Source organism: Scyliorhinus canicula, chromosome 5, assembly GCF_902713615.1.
Source record: "Scyliorhinus canicula chromosome 5, sScyCan1.1, whole genome shotgun sequence".
In the NCBI taxonomy this organism is placed as follows: Eukaryota; Metazoa; Chordata; class Chondrichthyes; order Carcharhiniformes; family Scyliorhinidae; genus Scyliorhinus; species Scyliorhinus canicula.
In genome coordinates, this window is record NC_052150.1 from 202,730,786 (window position 1) to 202,749,683 (window position 18,898).

General features: G+C 47.5%; 1 protein-coding gene across 7 annotated transcripts in view; it reads left to right on the forward strand.

The window, feature by feature from the left end:
* The window catches only part of ncapg2 (non-SMC condensin II complex, subunit G2), a 147,981-nt gene that overhangs the window by 124,212 nt on the left and 4,871 nt on the right, over nt 1-18,898 (forward strand). For all 7 annotated transcript variants that reach the window (XM_038798367.1, XM_038798366.1, XM_038798370.1 and 4 more), the window contains 4 exons: nt 2,850-2,993; nt 4,576-4,679; nt 6,721-6,821; nt 18,420-18,519. In XM_038798367.1, coding sequence (XP_038654295.1) covers nt 2,850-2,993; nt 4,576-4,679; nt 6,721-6,821; nt 18,420-18,519 — 449 coding nt within the window. The remainder of the gene's footprint in view (nt 1-2,849; nt 2,994-4,575; nt 4,680-6,720; nt 6,822-18,419; nt 18,520-18,898) is intronic.

Genomic DNA, 18,898 nt, shown 5'->3' on the forward strand with positions numbered 1-18,898 from the left:
ATTCTGGGTGATGCAGTTGCTGTTGTGTATATGGACTTTAAAGTACTGCAAAATTAACTTGGTTGCAAAATTGAAGCTAGCAGGTTAAAAGGAGAAATAACAGTATGGATGCAAAATTGTCTACAGAATAGAAAATGGATAGTTGCTGTGAATGGCTCATTTTCAGACTGGAGGGAGGTATATAGTGGAGTTCCCCAAGGTTCAGTACTAGGAACACTATTTTTGATAAACATTAATGACTTGGGATACAGGACACACTTTGAAATTTGTAGATGCCATGAATTTTGGCAGCGCAGTAAACAATGAGGAATTACATAGGATTTATAGCACGGAAACAGGCTACTTATTCCAACCAGTCCATGCCAGCATTTGTGTACCACCAGAGCCTTTTCCTGTCTTTCCTCATCAAAATTTATCAGTGTGAGCCTCGATTGCCGCCTTCCCCCATATGCTTGTCTACCCTCCCCTTAAATTCATCTCTGCTATTTGCTTCAGCCACCCACTGTGGTGTTGAGTGCTCCATTCTCACCACTCTTTGGGTAAAGAAATTTCTTCTGAATTCCCTATTGAATATCTTGATGCCCCCCTGATTATGCTCTTCTTCAGAAGTGAAAACATTTCCTCCCTATCCATCCAACAAAACTTCATAATCCTAAAGCCTCTACCAGATTATCCAATCAAAGATAGTGAGTGGAATTTTCTCTTTTTTTGCTGCACAGCTGACTTTTCTGACCACAATATGCAGCAATCTGCAGAAAGAACGGAGGCTTGGCCCACACCATCACAATGACTGGGTGGGGCTGGCAAAATTTAGGAATGCCCTAATCTCCGCTTTAAAAAAGAAGCAGGAACCCACATGGGCATTTGGACCGCTCCCCCTTAATGGAGCATCCTACAGGGGCCAAGGGGCAGTGCCAGGGTACTGCCCGGGCATGTCCCATTCCGGGGAGGGGGTTGGGAGGTTTTAGCTATTGAAGTCTAACTATACAAAGGAGGACAAAGACTGCTACCCTACCCCAAGACTCCCTGGGCATCATCTGACAAGGCAATCATGTCGGCGGGATTCCCGTTTACTGAGTGGGGTTTTTTTTTCAAATTTAGAGTACCCAATTATTTAATTTTTTTTCCAATTAAGGGGCAATTTAGCGTGGCCAGTCCACCTAACCTGCACATCTTTGGGTGTGGGGGTGAAACCCACGCAGACATGGGGAGAATGCGCAAACTCCATGAGTGCAGGTTTTTGCACCCGTGGTAATGAACTTCCAAGAGTGCATAGGCTCCAAGAATGGGCAGACAAAGAGTTGATGAAATTCAATGCAGCAAAGTGTGAGGCTGTGCACTTTGGTAGGAAGAATGTGAAAAGAAAATGCATGCTTAACAGTATAATTTTGAAGAGGCTGCAAAAAGAAAGACCCTAAGCTTATTTGTGGACAAATCCGTGAAGGTGGCAAATGGCATTCTGGGCTTTATAAATAGAGCAAAGCATTTAAAAAAAAACAGTAACCCAAGCTGGAGTGTTGTGTCCAACTCTGGGTACCACACTTTAGGAAAGATCTGACGGCTTTGAAGAGAGTACAGAAGAGATTTATAAAATGGTCCCAATAATGAGGCGTTACAGTTATGTGGCTAGAATAGACGAACTGGTGTTCTTTTTTGGAGCAGATCCGGTTAAGAGATAGACATGTTTAAAATCATAAATGGTTTAGATATAATAAAGATAAATTATTTCATTCCAGGTGTAAGTAGTAGGAGTAATTTTGCTCATTTATATAAGCAGAATTGTGCAAATAATAACCAATAGATTTGTCCAATGTTGTATTAACTAGATTTTATTGGTCCTCATACTATAATTTTGTAAGAGACATTTTTCAGTGGTCAGTTTTTGAATACTATAACTTTTGCTGTGAATTTGAGCTTACTTTTACTTCCTGTATAATTTACAAATCAGTTTTCTATTTATGCATGCCCATAATTCAAATGCTTAGCAGCAAAAAGTATTTTATTGATTCCTCCCTAATTTCTCTTGCCAATTCTCCGGCCCGCGATGGGCCAAAGTCCTGCCGCTGACGGGCCTCTCCCGCCAGCGGGAATTGGAGCACCTCTGATGCCGGCGGGATTGGCGGCGCGAGTGGACCTGTGGGGGTCGCGGGGCGATCGGACCCCGGGGAGTGCACCTACGGTGGCCTGGCCCGTGATCGGGACCCACCGATCGACGGGCCGGCCTGTGCCGTGGGGACACTCTTTTTCTTCCTCCACGGCCTCCACCATGGCGGAGGCAGAAGAGACCCCCCCCCCCCCACCACGCATGCGCCGGTGGTGACGTCAGCTGACGCACCGGCGCATGCGTGAACCGGCGAAGGCCTTTCGGCCAGCCCCGACGCCGGCGTCAAAGGCCGTTGGTGCCGGTTTTGTCGGCATGGCGCCAACCACTCTGGCGCGGGCCTAGCCCCTAAAAGTGCAGAGAATTCCGCACCTTTGGGGAGGCCCGACGCCAGACTGGTTGGCGCTACACCGGGACCCCCCCGCCTCGCCGGGTAGGGGAGAATCCCGGCCTCTATCTCTGTTCCTTCACTATCGTTGGGTAAATTTCCTCCTGAAGAACACTACATGGGTGCTGTACCTGCACCACTGCAGAAGGTGGCTTGCCACCACCTGCTCAAGAGGAATTAAGGAAAGGCAATAACTGGTGGCCTACCCAGCAACACTCACCCCAAGAATTAATTAATTAATTCTGAACAAACAAATTCTGAACTACGACCATTATTCCAAAGTTCTTTATGTAAATTGAGGAATTCTAATAGCTACTTGAATGATGAAATGGTGACGTTGTCTTCTTTTTTTTAATGTAGATTCTTGAGTCTATTCAGTTGGTTTTTGGAGAATTCATCAGCACTGTTCACAACTGGTGTGGGGCCCATGAAGCAGTTCACCAAGACATACTCTCAACAATGTTGGCTGCTATGCTGGCAGAAACCATTCATTCTTTAAAAAAGGTAAGCTTGAAACGTGTTTCATTGTGCTTTCAACTCACTAATCAGCCATGTTGGAGGAAAATAGAGTAGCTCCACTTGACCCATCCTGTTGTTCAATCACTATGGGGCTGTCACATTATGGAGTGTGAAGCAACATCACATAAATAAGTGCTAAATAAGGGAGCCTGGTTGACTGATATAGCTCATTCTTCCTCAATCCATGATGAGATCAGGCCTAATCGTCCTGATTGATGAAGTGATCACATATTATCTGACTGACAGTATAGTGCGAATTTTTAGAAATAAATGTACATGATTGAGAGTTAATACATACTTGCAAGTTTCAAAGGAATTTCTCATGATTGATCATGTGCAAATACGACTACATTGCTGTTCCACAGTGAAATAGCTTCCATAATATACATTTTTTTTGCTAGAAAATGTGGGCATTCTAACTGTTGGTTTTCTCATTAAAAATCAATGGTGTTGAATTGGGAACATTTTTTGTTAGCAGACGTTCTGAAGCTGGCTAATGCACAAAACATCTTGTCATAAATAAAATGAACTGGTGAATTGGAGCTATTCGAAAGCTCTCTGATGCCATGTGAGGGGCATCAAATTTCTCTTCAATAAAGACTGAGAAGCTCACAGATGCAAAACTAAGACACTAATTAAAAATACTCCCATCTTGGTAACAGATGATTGACATCCTCATTAACTACTTTGGAGTGAACATTATCTGGATTTTGTAAATGTGACAGACAAATGGAACATTGAATAACTAAAAATTACAATGCAGAAGCAGGCCATTTGGCCCAACTAGTCAATGAAGTTGTTTATCAGTCACATAGCCATTTATGCTAATTTCACAAGAAACTTGTATGTTGATCAGGATTTTCTATACGAAGTGCAATCTGATTTGCATTGAGCTCCAAATAGAGTATGCACCTAAACATGTAATATTGAATAAAATTAATCTCAACACTTGATGTAATATTTGAAAAAGGAATGTTCTAATTGGATCTGTTGACATATCTGCAACATTCTATCTTCTATCTTTTGTAACCCTGTACATTTTAAAAAACATCTAATTTTCATTAAAATGTGCTTAGAATTCTAGATAGTTGAACAAAGTTCTTATTATTCTGTTAAAGCATTGACCAGTGAATTCAGGCAATAGTTATTACAACCAAACTTCCAAAATATTTTGTTTCAAACAAGCAAGTGAATAAATAATGCAGACTTGTGGCACAATGGTAGCGTACTTACCTCTGGAAGTTTTGGGTTCAAGACCCGCTCTGGGACCTGATGACCACGGAAGATGTGCTCATTATGTGGCCAGACAAGTTGATTATCAACCAATACGCCTATGGCAGGTGGTAAAAGCAAAAAAAAGAGCCTCCTGGTCAGCCAGAACCTGCAGAAGGCAGAAGTCCAATGTTGGACTTCTTAGAGCATCTGTTATTTTCTTGCAAGTTATTTAAAACAAAAGCTTTAGAAGTTTAATTGTTGCAACTATTGTAAACATAATTGGTAATTATGAGCTCTCTTTCAAAGTTGTAGTTGTTTTGTCCAATTCCTCAATGTGTATTTTCAATATCAGAAATCTGATCCAGAAGATGTTGCTCCACCTGAGACCACTGATGATCTGCCACTACTTTCAAACTACTTTCTGGCCATTGTGCTAAAATGCCCGGGTGTAATCCGGTAAGGTTAAACTACTTGCGAACTGGAGAGTGGTGGTGTGTTTTGTTTCATTTTTAAGAAATGTTATTGTGTTGTAGTTTATGAGACAAAGTTGGTTAAATCTTCTAAATCAGAAGGAGTACTGACTATTAATACCGTTTATACAGTCTTTAAAAAGCTTTGATTATATCATATTCGAGAGAAAGGAAACCCTCCTGCTCTTTGACTATCCCTTCCCCAAGGTGTAAATCAGAAATAGTCTATTTCAGTTTCACACAAAATGTCACTCAAACCAATTTTCTGTTAGTCAGGATTTGTGCTTGTATTTTAGTTTACAATATGGGACAAAATAGAGAATCTATTACATTAGCAGTTTCAATTTAAATAGTGTTAAGATTGAGCCACCACATATATTTTGAGTTTGTATCAAGAACAAAGAAAATTACAGCACAGGAACAGGCCCATCGGCTCTCCCAGCCTGCGCCGATCCAGATCCTTTATCTAAACCTGTTGCCTTTTTTCCAAGGATCTACTTCCCTCTGTTCCCCGCCCGTTCATATATCTGTCCAGATGCATCTTAAATGATGCTATCGTGCCCGCCTCTACCATCTCCGCTGGCAAAGCGTTCCAGGCACCCACCACCCTCTGCGTAAAAAAACTTTCCACGCACATCTCCCTTAAACGTTCCCCGTCTCACCTTGAAATTGACACTCCCACTCTTGGAAAAAGCTTGTTGCTATCCACCCTGTCCATACCTCTCAGAATTTGTAGACCTCAATCAGGTCCCCCCTCAACCTCCGTCTTTCCAACGAAAACAATCCTAATCTACTCAACCTTTCTTCATAGCTAGCACCCTCCATACCAGGCAACATCCTGGTGAACCTCCTCTGCACCCTCTCTAAAGCATCCACATCCTTCTGGTAATTTGGCGACCAGATTGCACGCAGTATTCCAAATGTGGCCTAACTAAAATCCTATACAACTGTAACATGACCTGCCGTCTCTTGTACTCAATACCCCGTCCGATGAAGGCAAGCATGGGCAGCACGGTAGCATTGTGGATAGCACAATGGCTTCACAGCTCCAGGGTCCCAGGTTCGTTTCCGGCTTGGATCACTGTCTGTGCGGAGTCTGCACATCCTCCCCATGTGTGCGTGGGTTTCCTCCGGGTGCTCCGGTTTCCTCCCACAGTCCAAAGATGTGCAGGTTAGGTGGATTGGCCATGATAAATTGCCCTTAGTGTTGGGTGGGGTTATTGGGATAGGGGGAGGTGTTGACCTTGGGTAGGGTGCTCTTTCCAAGAGCCGGTGCAGACTCGATGGGCCGAGTGGCCTCCTTCTGCACTGTAAATTCTATGAAATTCTATGCTGTATGCCTTCTTGACCACTCGACCTGCGTTGCCTGAACTCCCAGATCTCTCCACATCAATTTTCGCCGGACTCTTCTATTGACCAGATCTTGAATTAGATCTTCCAAAATGCATCACCTCGCATTTGCCTGGATTGAACTCCATCTGCCATTTCTCTGCCCAACTCTCCAATCTACCTATATTTTGCTGTATTCTCTGACAGTCCTCCTCGCTATCTGCAGCTCCACCAATCTTAGTATCATCTGCAAACGTGCTCATCAGACCACCTATACCGTCGTCCAGATCATTAATGTATATCACAAAGAACAGTGGTCCGAGCACGGATCCCTGTGGAACACCACTAGTCACCTATCAGGCTATGATAACTCTAACATACTGGTACTGCTAGGTCAGCACAAACTTTGATATTGTGTTGTGCGTCTGATTGAATTCAGTATGGTCATCTTTAATTACAGTCTGTTCTAGCAACTAACTTAAGTTTTGAGAAATGTTCTGTAGTTTACTTCAGCTGTTTTGAAGAAAATGTGCTGATGACTAAAATGTGTTAAGCTGAGGTCAAGGAGTAAATGTGTTTTTTTTTTTAATTCTTGTGCATTTGAAAATCATCCTATCCTCAGCTTAAATAACTGAGTCAGTTTGAATCAGTATTTTATGCCACAGTCTGCTGTTCATAATCATTACCCATCTCTTTAGATCATTTTTAAGTGAATTAACAGAATGCATCAACTCTGAAGCCATACAAGGAGTTGTGGGATTGGTAGCTGCTCTCCATATTCTCTTCCTAGCCAGTAAAGGTGAGTTGTACATATTCTTATCAATAAAATAATGAATTACATGTCAGTTTGTACGATTTTTAAAAAGCAATACAAAAGAAATCACTACTACATTTGAGCCTTTTCTTCCCACTCTTCCTTAGAAAGCATTGCATTCATGTAGCACCTTTCACATTTTCTGTAAATTCCGAAGTAATTGGCTGCCAATTGAAGTGGAGTCAATGTTGGACTTCCGGTGGCTGTGATGGATCAGTAAGCCACACATCTGGGAGCTCCCGTTTTAAAGAGATTTTTCGGCTCTTTTGAGAGCCCAAAACGGAAATTTTTCGACGTCTCCCGGTGGGGGAAGGTGTGCTGAACGACTTTCCCTGCAGTCCATGACTCGAACTCGGAGTGGAAAGGGGGAAAAAACAGCAGTAGCTCCTCAGAAAAAACGGGGGAAGGGATCCAAGATGGCCGCCGACAGAGCTCCAGAGGAATGGAGACTCTGGGCCCAGGAACAACAAACTGATCTCCTGCGCTGCTTTAAAGAATTCAAGGATGAAGTACTGAGCTCTCTGCAGGAAACGAACAGAAGGCTGTCAGAGATTCAGTCCACCCAGGGTGCTGCCATCAAGAAGTTGCAGACGCAGGACATTGAACGAGAGGAGGAGGCCGTGGTCCTCATGAGTAAGGTGGAGGGGCACGAAGCACTCCACAAGAAGTGGCAGGAACGCTTTGAGGAGCTGGATCACCGCATGAGGCGGAAAAACCTGCGGATCTTGGGCCTTGCAGAGGGATCGGACCTGACAGCCTATGTGGCTGTAATGCTGAATTCGCTAGTGGGGGGCCGGATCTCTCCATCTGCCCTTGGAGCTGGAGGGAGCGCACAGGGTGCTGGCCAGGAGGCCCAAGGAAGATGAACCCCCGCGTGCGGTGCTGGTGAGGTTCCACCGGTTCAGTGATCGGGAGTGCGTGCTGCGCTGGGCCAAGAGGGTGAAGAGCAGCAATTGGGAGAATGGGGTAGTGCGGATCTACCAGGACTGGAGTGCGGAGGTGGCTAAGCGGCGGTCCGGATTTAATCGGACGAAAGACGTGCTTTATAGAAAAAAGATAAAATTCGGAATGTTGCCGCCCGCGCGCCTGTGGGTAACTTATTCGGACCGGCATTATTATTTTGATTCCCCGGAGGAGGCGTGGGCCTTCGTGCGGACGGAGAAACTGGACTTGAATTAGGGGTTGGGGGTTGCGAGGTCGGCTGTAAGATATTAGTGCTGGATTCTGCTGTTGCTGTGTTCTCTTTTTCTTCTGTTGTTTTCTTCTTGTTTTAGTACTTTTGCAATCTTGATATGGTTATTTACAGAGGGGTTGTTCTGCTATGTTTTTGTTTTTGTGCTGTGGGACATTGTCTGGGCTGTGTATCTTGAGGGGAGGGTCGGGGGGGTATGTTGTATTCTATGCCGGAGTGGGGGTATGGAGTGGGGCTGATATTTGGGAGCTGCGTCAGAAGGGTGTGGTGGGGCAGTGCAAAAGCGCGGGCTTTCCTCTGGTTTCCCGGGCTGGGGGGTGGAGATGGTGACGGGGGAGGCGGGGCCTTAACTGGTTCTTCCCCGCGCTGGAGCGGTGCCAGGAGGAGGGATAGATTGGGGGATGATCCCACTTCGGGAGGGGTCGGGCTATTGGCGGGAGTTTCCGGGGTCAGCAGAAGTTAGCTGACCCACGGAAGTACAATGGAGGACGGTTCGCGGCTGGGAGGGTTCCTAGCCTGGGGGGGAAGGGAGGGGGGGAAAGGGGAATAACGGGTTGCTGCTGGTAGGGTCAAGAAGGAGCTGGTGGGGGCTGGGGGGACAGAGGTGAGGGGTTGTCGCTATGGGGACGGGGTCGAGCAGGGGGTGCTGGCCTGGGGCGGGCAGTCAACGGGCTATGGCTAGCCGACGGGGGAGGGGGGCGGGACACCCTCTGATCCGGTTGGTCACCTGGAATGTGAGAGGGTTGAATGGGCCGGTGAAGCGGTCGAGGGTACTGGCTCACCTGAAGGGGCTAAAGGCGGATGTGGCAATGCTTCAGGAGACCCACCTGAGGGTGGCGGACCAGGTCCGCCTGAGGAAGGGATGGGTGGGGCAGGTTTTCCACTCGGGGTTGGATGTGAGGAACCGGGGAGTGGCGATTCTGGTGGGGAAAAATGTGTTGTTTGAGGCATCGGAGGTGGTGGCGGATAAGGGGGGTAGGTATGTGATGGTTAGGGGCAGGCTACAAGGAGAGAAGGTGGTTCTGGCTAGTGTGTATGCCCCAAATTGGGACGATGCGGGCTTTATGAGGCGTATGTTGGGACGGATCCCGGATCTGGAGGCGGGAGGTCTGATCATAGGGGGGGACTTTAATACGGTGTTGGATCCTTCACTGGATCGGTCCAGCTCTAGGACGGGTAGGAGGCCGGCGGCGGCCAAGGTACTGAGAGGGTTTATGGACCAGATGGGTGGGGTGGATCCATGGAGGTTTGTAAGGCCGAGGGCACGCGAGTACTCTTTCTTCTCCCACGTACATAGGGTCTACTCTCGGATAGATTTCTTCGTGGTGAGTAGGGGACTGATTCCGAGAGTGGAGGAGGCCGAGTATTCGGCCATTGCAATCTCCGACCACGCTCCGCATTGGATAGAGTTGGAGATGGGAGAGGTGCGAGACCAACGTCCGTTGTGGCGGTTGGATGTGGGGTTGTTGGCGGAGGAGGAGGTGTGTAGGAGGGTCCGGGCAAGTATTGAGGGGTACCTTGAGGTGAATGATACGGGGGAGGTTCAGGTGGGGATGGTCTGGGAAGCCCTGAAGGCAGTAATTCGTGGGGAGCTGATATCCATCCGGGCACACAGGGAGAGGAGCGAGAGGAGTGAGAGGGATAGACTGGTGGGAAAGATGCTGGAGGTGGACAGGAGGTATGCAGAGGCACCAGAGGAGGGACTGTTTGGGGAGAGGCGCAGCCTGCAGGCTAAATTTGATTTGCTGACCACTAGAAAGGCGGAGGCACAGTGGAGGAAGGCACAAGGGGCAGTGTACGAACATGGTGAAAAGGCGAGTAGGATGCTGGCTCATCAGCTGCGTAAGCGGGATGCGGCTAAGGAGATTGCTGGAGTGAGAGAGAAGAGTGGGAATGTGGTGCGGAAGGGGGTAGAGGTGAATGAGGTCTTCAAGGATTTTTACGGGGAACTGTACCGGTCGGAGCCAACGGGGGAGAGGAGGGGAATGGAGAGGTTCCTTGACGGGCTTTCTTTCCCGAAGGTGCAGGAGGAGAAGGTGGAGGGGTTGGGTGCGCCGATTGAGCTGGAGGAGCTAGTTAAGGGGATCGGGCAGATGCAGTCAGGGAAGGCACCGGGGCCGGATGGGTTCCCGGTGGAATTTTATAAAAAGTTTGTGGATCTAGTGGGCCCCTTGCTGGTGCGAACACTCAATGAAGCGTGGGAGGGGGGGACTTTGCCCCCGACGATGTCACGGGCGCTGATCTCGTTAATTTTAAAGAAGGACAAGGACCCCCAGCAGTGTGGTTCATACAGGCCCATATCTCTCCTCAACGTGGACGCTAAGGTGCTGGCAAAAATCCTGGCCACCAGGATAGAGGACTGTGTGCCAGGGGTTGTGCACGAGGACCAGACAGGTTTTGTGAAGGGAAGGCAGCTGAACACGAATGTGCGGAGATTGCTGAATGTCATTATGATGCCGGCGATTGAGGGGGAGGCAGAGATAGTGGTGGCACTGGATGCGGAGAAGGCCTTCGATAGAGTGGAGTGGGGGTACCTATGGGAGGTGTTGGGGAGGTTTGGATTTGGTGAAGGGTTCATTAGATGGGTAAGGCTGTTATATGAGGCCCCGATGGCGTGCGTGGCTACGAATAGGAGGAGGTCGGAGTACTTCCGGCTTTACCGAGGGACCAGGCAGGGTTGCCCCTTGTCCCCCTTGTTGTTTGCACTGGCAATCGAGCCGCTGGCGATGGCATTGAGAGATTCAGAGAGGTGGAGAGGCTTGGTGCGAGGTGGAGAGGAACATAGGGTGTCGTTGTATGCCGACGACCTGTTGCTGAATGTGGCGGACCCGGTGGGAGGGATGCCGGGAGTGATGGAGTTACTAGCCGAGTTTGGGACCTTCTCAGGTTATAAATTAAACTTAGGCAAGAGCGAGGTGTTTGTGGTGCACCCTGGAGACCAGGAGGAAGGAATTGGTAGGCTCCCGCTTAGGCGGGCAGGGGAGAGCTTTAGGTACCTGGGGGTGCAAGTGGCCAGGGACTGGGGGACTCTCCACAAGCATAACTTTACCAGGCTGGTAGATCAGATGGAGGAGGAGTTCAGGAGGTGGGACATGCTGCCATTGTCGTTGGCGGGGAGGGTGCAGTCCGTCAAAATGACAGTGCTTCCGAGGTTCTTGTTCCTTTTTCAGTGCCTGCCCATATTTAGAACATAGAACATAGAACGATACAGCGCAGTACAGGCCCTTCGGCCCTCGATGTTGCACCGACATGGAAAAAATCTAAAGGCCATCTAACCTACACTATGCCCTTATCATCCATATGCTTATCCAATAAATTTTTAAATGCCCTCAATGTTGGCATGTTCACTACTGTTGCAGGTAGGGCATTCCACGGCCTCACCACTCTTTGCGTAAAAAACCCACCTCTGACCTCTGTCCTATATCTATTACCCCTCAATTTAAGGCTATGTCCCCTCGTGCTAGCCACCTCCATCCGCGGGAGAAGGCTCTCGCTGTCCACCCTATCTAACCCTCTGATCATTTTGTATGCCTCTATTAAGTCACCTCTTAACCTTCTTCTCTCTAACGAAAACAACCTCAAGTCCATCAGCCTTTCCTCATAAGATTTTCCCTCCATACCAGGCAACATCCTGGTAAATCTCCTCTGCACCCGTTCCAAAGCTTCCACGTCCTTCCTATAATGAGGCGACCAGAACTGTACGCAATACTCCAAATGCGGCCGTACTAGAGTTTTGTACAACTGCAACATGACCTCATGGCTCCGGAACTCAATCCCTCTACCAATAAAGGCCAACACACCATAGGCCTTCTTCACAACCCTATCAACCTGGGTGGCAACTTTCAGGGATCTATGTACATGGACACCGAGATCCCTCTGCTCATCCACACTACCAAGAATTTTACCATTAGCCAAATATTCCGCATTTCTGTTATTCTTTCCAAAGTGAATCACCTCACACTTCTCCACATTAAACTCCATTTGCCACCTCTCAGCCCAGCTCTGCAGCTTATCTATGTCCCTCTGTAACCTGCAACATCCTTCCGCACTGTCTACAACTCCACCGACTTTAGTGTCGTCTGCAAATTTACTCACCCATCCTTCTGCGCCCTCCTCTAGGTCATTTATAAAAATGACAAACAGCAACGGCCCCAGAACAGATCCTTGTGGTACGCCACTCGTAACTGAACTCCATTCTGAACATTTCCCATCAACTACCACTCTCTGTCTTCTTTCAACTAGCCAATTTCTGATCCACATCTCTAAATCACCCTCAATCCCCAGCCTCCGTATTTTCTGCAATAGACGACCGTGGGGAACCTTATCAAACGCTTTACTGAAATCCATATACACCACATCAACTGCTCTACCCTCGTCTACCTGTTCAGTCACCTTCTCAAAGAACTCGATAAGGTTTGTGAGGCATGACCTACCCTTCACAAAACCATGCTGACTGTCCCTAATCATATTATTCCTATCTAGATGATTATAAATCGTATCTTTTATAATCCTCTCCAAGACTTTACCCACCACAGACGTTAGGCTCACCGGCCTATAGTTACCGGGGTTATCTCTACTCCCCTTCTTGAACAAAGGGACCACATTTGCTATCCTCCAGTCCTCTGGCACTATTCCTGTAGCCAATGATGACCTAAAAATCAAAGCCAAAGGCTCAGCAATCTCTTCCCTGGCTTCCCAGAGAATCCTAGGATAAATCCCATCCGGCCCCGGGGACTTATCTATTTTCACCTTGTCCAGAATTGCCAACACTTCTTCCCTACGCACCTCAATGCCATCTATTCTAATAGCCTGGGTCTCAGCATTCTCCTCCACAATATTATCTTTTTCTTGAGTGAATACTGACGAAAAGTATTCATTTAGTATCTCGCTTATCTCCTCAGCCTCCACACACAACTTCCCACCACTGTCCTTGACTGGCCCTACTCTTACCCTAGTCATTCTTTTATTCCTGACATACCTATAGAAAGCTTTTGGGTTTTCCTTGATCCTACCTGCCAAAGACTTCTCATGTCCCCTCCTTGCTCGTCTCAGCTCTCTCTTTAGATCCTTCCTCGCTTCCTTGTAAATATCAAGCGCCCCAACTGAAACTTCACGCCTCATCTTCACATAGGCCTCCTTCTTCCTCTTAACAAGAGATTCCACTTCTTTGGTAAACCACGGTTCCCTCGCTCGACCCCTTCCTCCCTGCCTGACTGGTACGTACTTATCAAGAACATGCAATAGCTGTTCCTTGAACAAGCTCCACATATCCAGTGTGCCCAACCCTTGCAGCCTACTTCTCCAACCAACACATCCTAAGTCATGTCTAATGGCATCATAATTGCCCTTCCCCCAGCTATAACTCTTGCCCTGCGGGGTATACTTATCCCTTTCCATCACTAACGTAAAGGTCACCGAATTGTGGTCACTGTTTCCAAAGTGCTCACCTACCTCCAGATCTAACACCTGGCCTGGTTCATTACCCAAAACCAAATCCAATGTGGCCTCGCCTCTTGTTGGCCTGTCAACATATTGTGTCAGGAAACCCTCCTGCACACATTGTACAAAGAATGACCCATCTAATGTACTCGAACTATATCTTTTCCAGTCAATATTTGGAAAGTTAAAGTCTCCCATAACAACTACCCTGTTATTTTCGCTCTTTTCCAGAATCATCTTCGCCATCCTTTCCTCCACATCCCTAGAACTATTAGGTGGCCTATAGAAAACTCCCAACAGGGTGACCTCTCCTTTCCTGTTTCTAACCTCAGCCCATACTACCTCAGAAGAAGAGTCCCCATCTAGCATCCTTTCCGCCACCGTAATACTGTCCTTGACTAGCAGCGCCACACCTCCCCCTCTTTTGCCCTCTTCTCTGAACTTACTAAAACACCTAAACCCCGGAACCTGCAACAACCATTCCTGTCCCTGCTCTATCCATGTCTCTGAAATGGCCACAACATCGAAGTCCCAGGTACCAACCCATGCTGCCAGTTCCCCTACCTTATTTTGTATACTCCTGGCATTGAAGTAGACACACTTCAAACCACCTACCTGAACACTGGCACCCTCCTGCGAAGTCAAATCTGTGCTCCTGACCTCTATACTCTCAATCTCCCGTACCCTAAAACTACAATCCAGGTTCCCATGCCCCTGCTGAATTAGTTTAAACCCCCCCAAAGAGCACTAACAAATCTCCCCCCCAGGATATTGGTGCCCCTCAGGTTCAGATGTAGACCATCCTGTCTATAGAGGTCCCACCTTCCCCAGAAAGAGCCCCAGTTATCCAGAAATCTGAATCCCTCCCGCCTGCACCATCCCTGTAGCCACGTGTTTAATTGCTCTCTCTCCCTATTCCTCATCTCACTATCACGTGGCACGGGCAACAACCCAGAGATAACAACTCTGTTTGTTCTCGCTCTGAGCTTCCATCCTAGCTCCCTAAAGGCCTGCCTGACATCCTTGTCCCCTTTCCTACCTATGTCGTTAGTGCCAATGTGGACTACGACTTGGGGCTGCTCCCCCTCCCCCTTAAGGACCCGGAAAACACGATCCGGGACATCACGTACCCTTGCACCTGGGAGGCAACATACCAAACGTGAGTCTCTCTCGCTCCCACAAAATCTCCTATCTGTGCCCCTGACTATTGAGTCCCCAATTACTAATGTTCTACTCCTTTCCCCCCTTCCCTTCTGAGCAACAGGGACAGACTCCGTGCCAGAGGCCTGTACCCCATGGCTTACCCCTGGTAAGTCGTCCCCCCCACAAGTATCCAAAACGGTATACTTGTTACTCAGGGGAACGACCGCAGGGGGTCCCTGCACTGACTGCTTCTTCCCAGTCCCTCTTACAGTTACCCATCTATCTCCAGTCTTTGGTGTAACTATTTCCCTGAAGCTCCTATCTATGACCCCCTCTGCCTCCCGAATGATCCGAAGTTCATCCAGCTCAAGCTCCAGGTCCCTAACACGGTTTTTGAGGAGCTGGAGTTGGGTGCACTTCCCACAGATGAAATCAGCAGGGACACTGACGGCGTCCCTCACCTCAAACATTCTGCAGGAGGAGCATTGTACTGCCTTCCCTGACATCACCTCTAGATTTAAAAAATAACAAGAAAAAGAAAAAGAAAGGAAGAGCTTACCTGATATTACCTCAAACCCTGCTCCCGCTCAAAGGTAAGCAAATTTAAAGGCACTCACTCACCTTCACGACAGGCCCCTGCTCCCGCTTCCCAACCACCGTGGGGTGGGGGGGTTGGTTAGAGGAGGAGGTAGGGTGGGAAACACTCACGAAGTGCTTCGGGTTTAACTGTCACTTGCCAACAGCCTCTCCACAAACCACCTTCAACTTAGGCTGACCGCACTGCACGTATGCAAATTTCCCCAGAACAGCTGATCAGTAGCTCTGCTCTGCTGCCCTCTGCTGGATGATTGCCTTCACTCAAACTCCTCGGGTCCCCTTCGCAGATTCACCTTCAACTTAGGCTGACCGCACTGCACGTATGCAAATTTCCCCAGAACAGCTGATCAGTAGCTCTGCTCTGCTGCCCTCTGCTGGATGATTGCCTTCACTCAAACTCCTCGGGTCCCCTTCGCAGATTCACCTTCAACTTAGGCTGACCGCACTGCACGTATGCAAATTTCCCCAGAACAGCTGATCAGTAGCTCTGCTCTGCTGCCCTCTGCTGTTTAATTGCTCTCCAGGGCCTTCTTTAGGAGAGTGACTAGCAGTATTCTGAGTTTTGTGTGGGCACATGGGACTCCGAGAGTGAGGAGGGTGTTCCTGGAGCGAGGAAGGGATGGAGGTGGGCTGGCACTGCCCAACCTTCTGGGGTACTATTGGGCAGCCAATGTGTCAATGGTGCGTAAATGGGCGATGGAGGGGGGAGGGGCGGCGTGGAAAAGAATGGAGATGGCGTCATGTAGAGGTACGAGCCTGGGTGCCATGGTAACGGCACCGTTGCCGCTCTCCCCTAAGAGGTTTACCACGAGCCCGGTGGTGGCGGCGACCCTAAGAATCTGGGAACAATGGAGACGGCATCGGGGGGAAACAGGGGCCTCGATGGAGGCTCCACTGGGTGGCAACCATCGGTTCATCCCGGGGAACACGGATGGGGGATTCAGGGGGTGGCAAAGGGCGGGCATCAGCAAATTGAGGGACCTGTTTATTGGCGGGAGGTTTGCGGGTCTGGGGGAACTGGAAGATAAATTTGGCCTTCCCCAGGGGAACATGTTCAGATACCTGCAGGTAAAGGCGTTTGCTAGGCGACAGGTAGAGGGATTCCCTTTGCTGCCCTTGCAGGGGGCGATGGACAGAGTGCTTTCGGGGGTGTGGGTAGGAGGGGGGAAGGTGTCTGACATCTATAAGGTAATGCAGGAGGTGGAGGAGTCGTCAGTGGAGGAGCTGAAGGCTAAATGGGAGGAGGAACTCGGGGAGCAGATAGAGGACGGGACTTGGGCGGATGCCTTGGACAGAGTCAACTCTTCCTCCTCATGTGCGAGGCTTAGTCTCATCCAATTTAAGGTGCTGCACCGGGCCCACATGTCCGGGACTAGGATGAGTAGGTTCTTCGGGGGTGAGGACAGGTGCACCAGATGTTCGGGGAGTCCTGCGAACCACGCCCATATGTTCTGGGCATGCCCAGCACTGGAAGAATTCTGGAAGGGGGTGGCGGGGACGGTGTCGAGGGTGGTTGGATCCAGGATCAAACCAGGGTGGGGACTCGCGATTTTTGGAGTTGCGGTAGAGCCGGGAGTGCAGGAGGCGAAAGAGGCCGGTGTCCTGGCCTTTGCGTCCCTAGTAGCCCGTCGAAGGATTCTGTTACAATGGAAGGATGCAAGGCCCCCAAGTGTGGAGACCTGGATCAGTGACATGGCGGGATTTATAAAATTGGAAAAGGTCAAATTTTCCCTGAGAGGATCAATACAAGGGTTCTATAAACGATGGCAGCCTTTTTTGGACTTCCTGGCTCAGAGATAGGTAACTGGGTCAATAGCAGCAGCAACCCGGGGGGGGGGGGGGGGGGGGGGAGGGGGGGTGCATTATTGTAGTGTTTATTCTGTAACTTTATAGTGTGTTAATATGCGTTGTTGTTAAAATGCTGGGTTGTTCATGGGGATGGGGCGAATGTATATGATTGTTAATATTATTGTTATTTTCGGTATTTTACTAAGGTTGTATAAAATCAAAATTTCTCAATAAAAATGATTTAAAAAAAAAAGAAGTGGAGTCAATGTTGTATGGTAGGAATAATACCTATTGTAGGCATCTCCTATTTTCTCTACTTATAAAGTTGAAAAGTTCACCTGAGGAAGGAGCAGTGCTCCGAAAGCTAGTGTTTGAAACAAACATGTTGGACTTTAACCTAGTGTTGTAAGACTTCTTACTATAAAGTTGAAAGGCAATGATACTTCTGGCAATTCACTAAAGTAATCTCTGCTATTAGCATTGATGTTTTCTTATGATTGCAGCATTGTGTAACGGTTAGATAGGATTATTGGGTTACAGGGATAGAGTTGAGGCCTAGGCTTTAGGTAGGGTGCTCTTTCCAAGAGCCGAATGGCCTCCTTCTGCACGGTAAGGAGTCTATGATTCTAAGTACTCCTGCCAGCGGAGAATAGCTACTGGTTTCTGCTGAAGCAAGGAGCGGGACCGGTATGCGAGTCTCTTGCATAGAAACATAGAAAATAAGTGCAGGAGTAGGGCATTTGGCCCTTTAAGCCTGCACCACCATTCAGTATGAGTATTGCTGATCATGTAAATTCATTATCCCACTCTCGCTTTCTCTCCGTGCCGTCAAATTTAAACTGAAACCCCCCCTCACCTCACAGCCACAGCCCAATGTGCTACAAGTCACATGATAAGAGACTAAACGTTTCTTAGACTAGACCTACATTTGTCTTCTCCAGTCTTTTTCTCTTCACATATCTATAGAAGCTTTTGCAGTCAGTTTTTATGTTTTCTGCAAGCTTACTTTCGTATTCTATTTTCTCTTTCCGAATATTAGCTTTGTTCTCCTCTGCTGAATTTTAAATTTCTCCCAGTCCTCCGGCTTGCTGCTTTTTCTGATCAATTTATATGCCACCTCTTTAGCTTTAACAATATCCCTGATTTCCCTTCTTAGCTATAGTTGAGCCACCTTCCCTGTCTTACTCACATAAACTGAGATATTTGTTTCTGAAATGACAAAGGGGAATAATTTATTCAGAATGAGCATCTTTCCTTCTCAAAATTGATGGCAGTTTCAATTGTAGGAGAGGATATTAACTATACTTTACATTTTAAAATAAATCATGTTTTTTGATTAGGCTCATTGCTGAACCGACGTACATCTTTTATAATAAATGGAGAACGTCTATTTCCAGTTTCTAAAATCAACTTATTTTGTGCAGGTAAAGTGAAAAGAGCTGCAATCAAAAACACAGCAGTAGCCATTCACACCAAGTTTCAGCATTATAATGGAATGATATCAGAGTTGAGTGACATTGAAAGGTATGGTGAATAATGTAATAAATGTGGGTTTATGTGCATAGTATTTTAAACATTTCCTCCATTTCGAAAAGGCTGCCGCGGTGCAATTGTGCAAAGAAAGGGAAGCATGCATTCTAATTTAAAATGGATGTCAAGTAACCGTCCCCTATTTGATAAATCCAGAAATTATTTATTCCATGTAACAAAAGCTAATATACAGCTTTGAATATATAGATAGTGATAAAGAAGTTAATCATTACTGCATATTCTGTGTTGAGAATATCCAGTTATCTTTCTCTTGTGAAGACAACACTGATCTAAAACAAAAAATAATGTGATATTATCCTATTTCTATACATCATTTAGAATAGCACAATAGTAATATATTTAAGATTAAGAT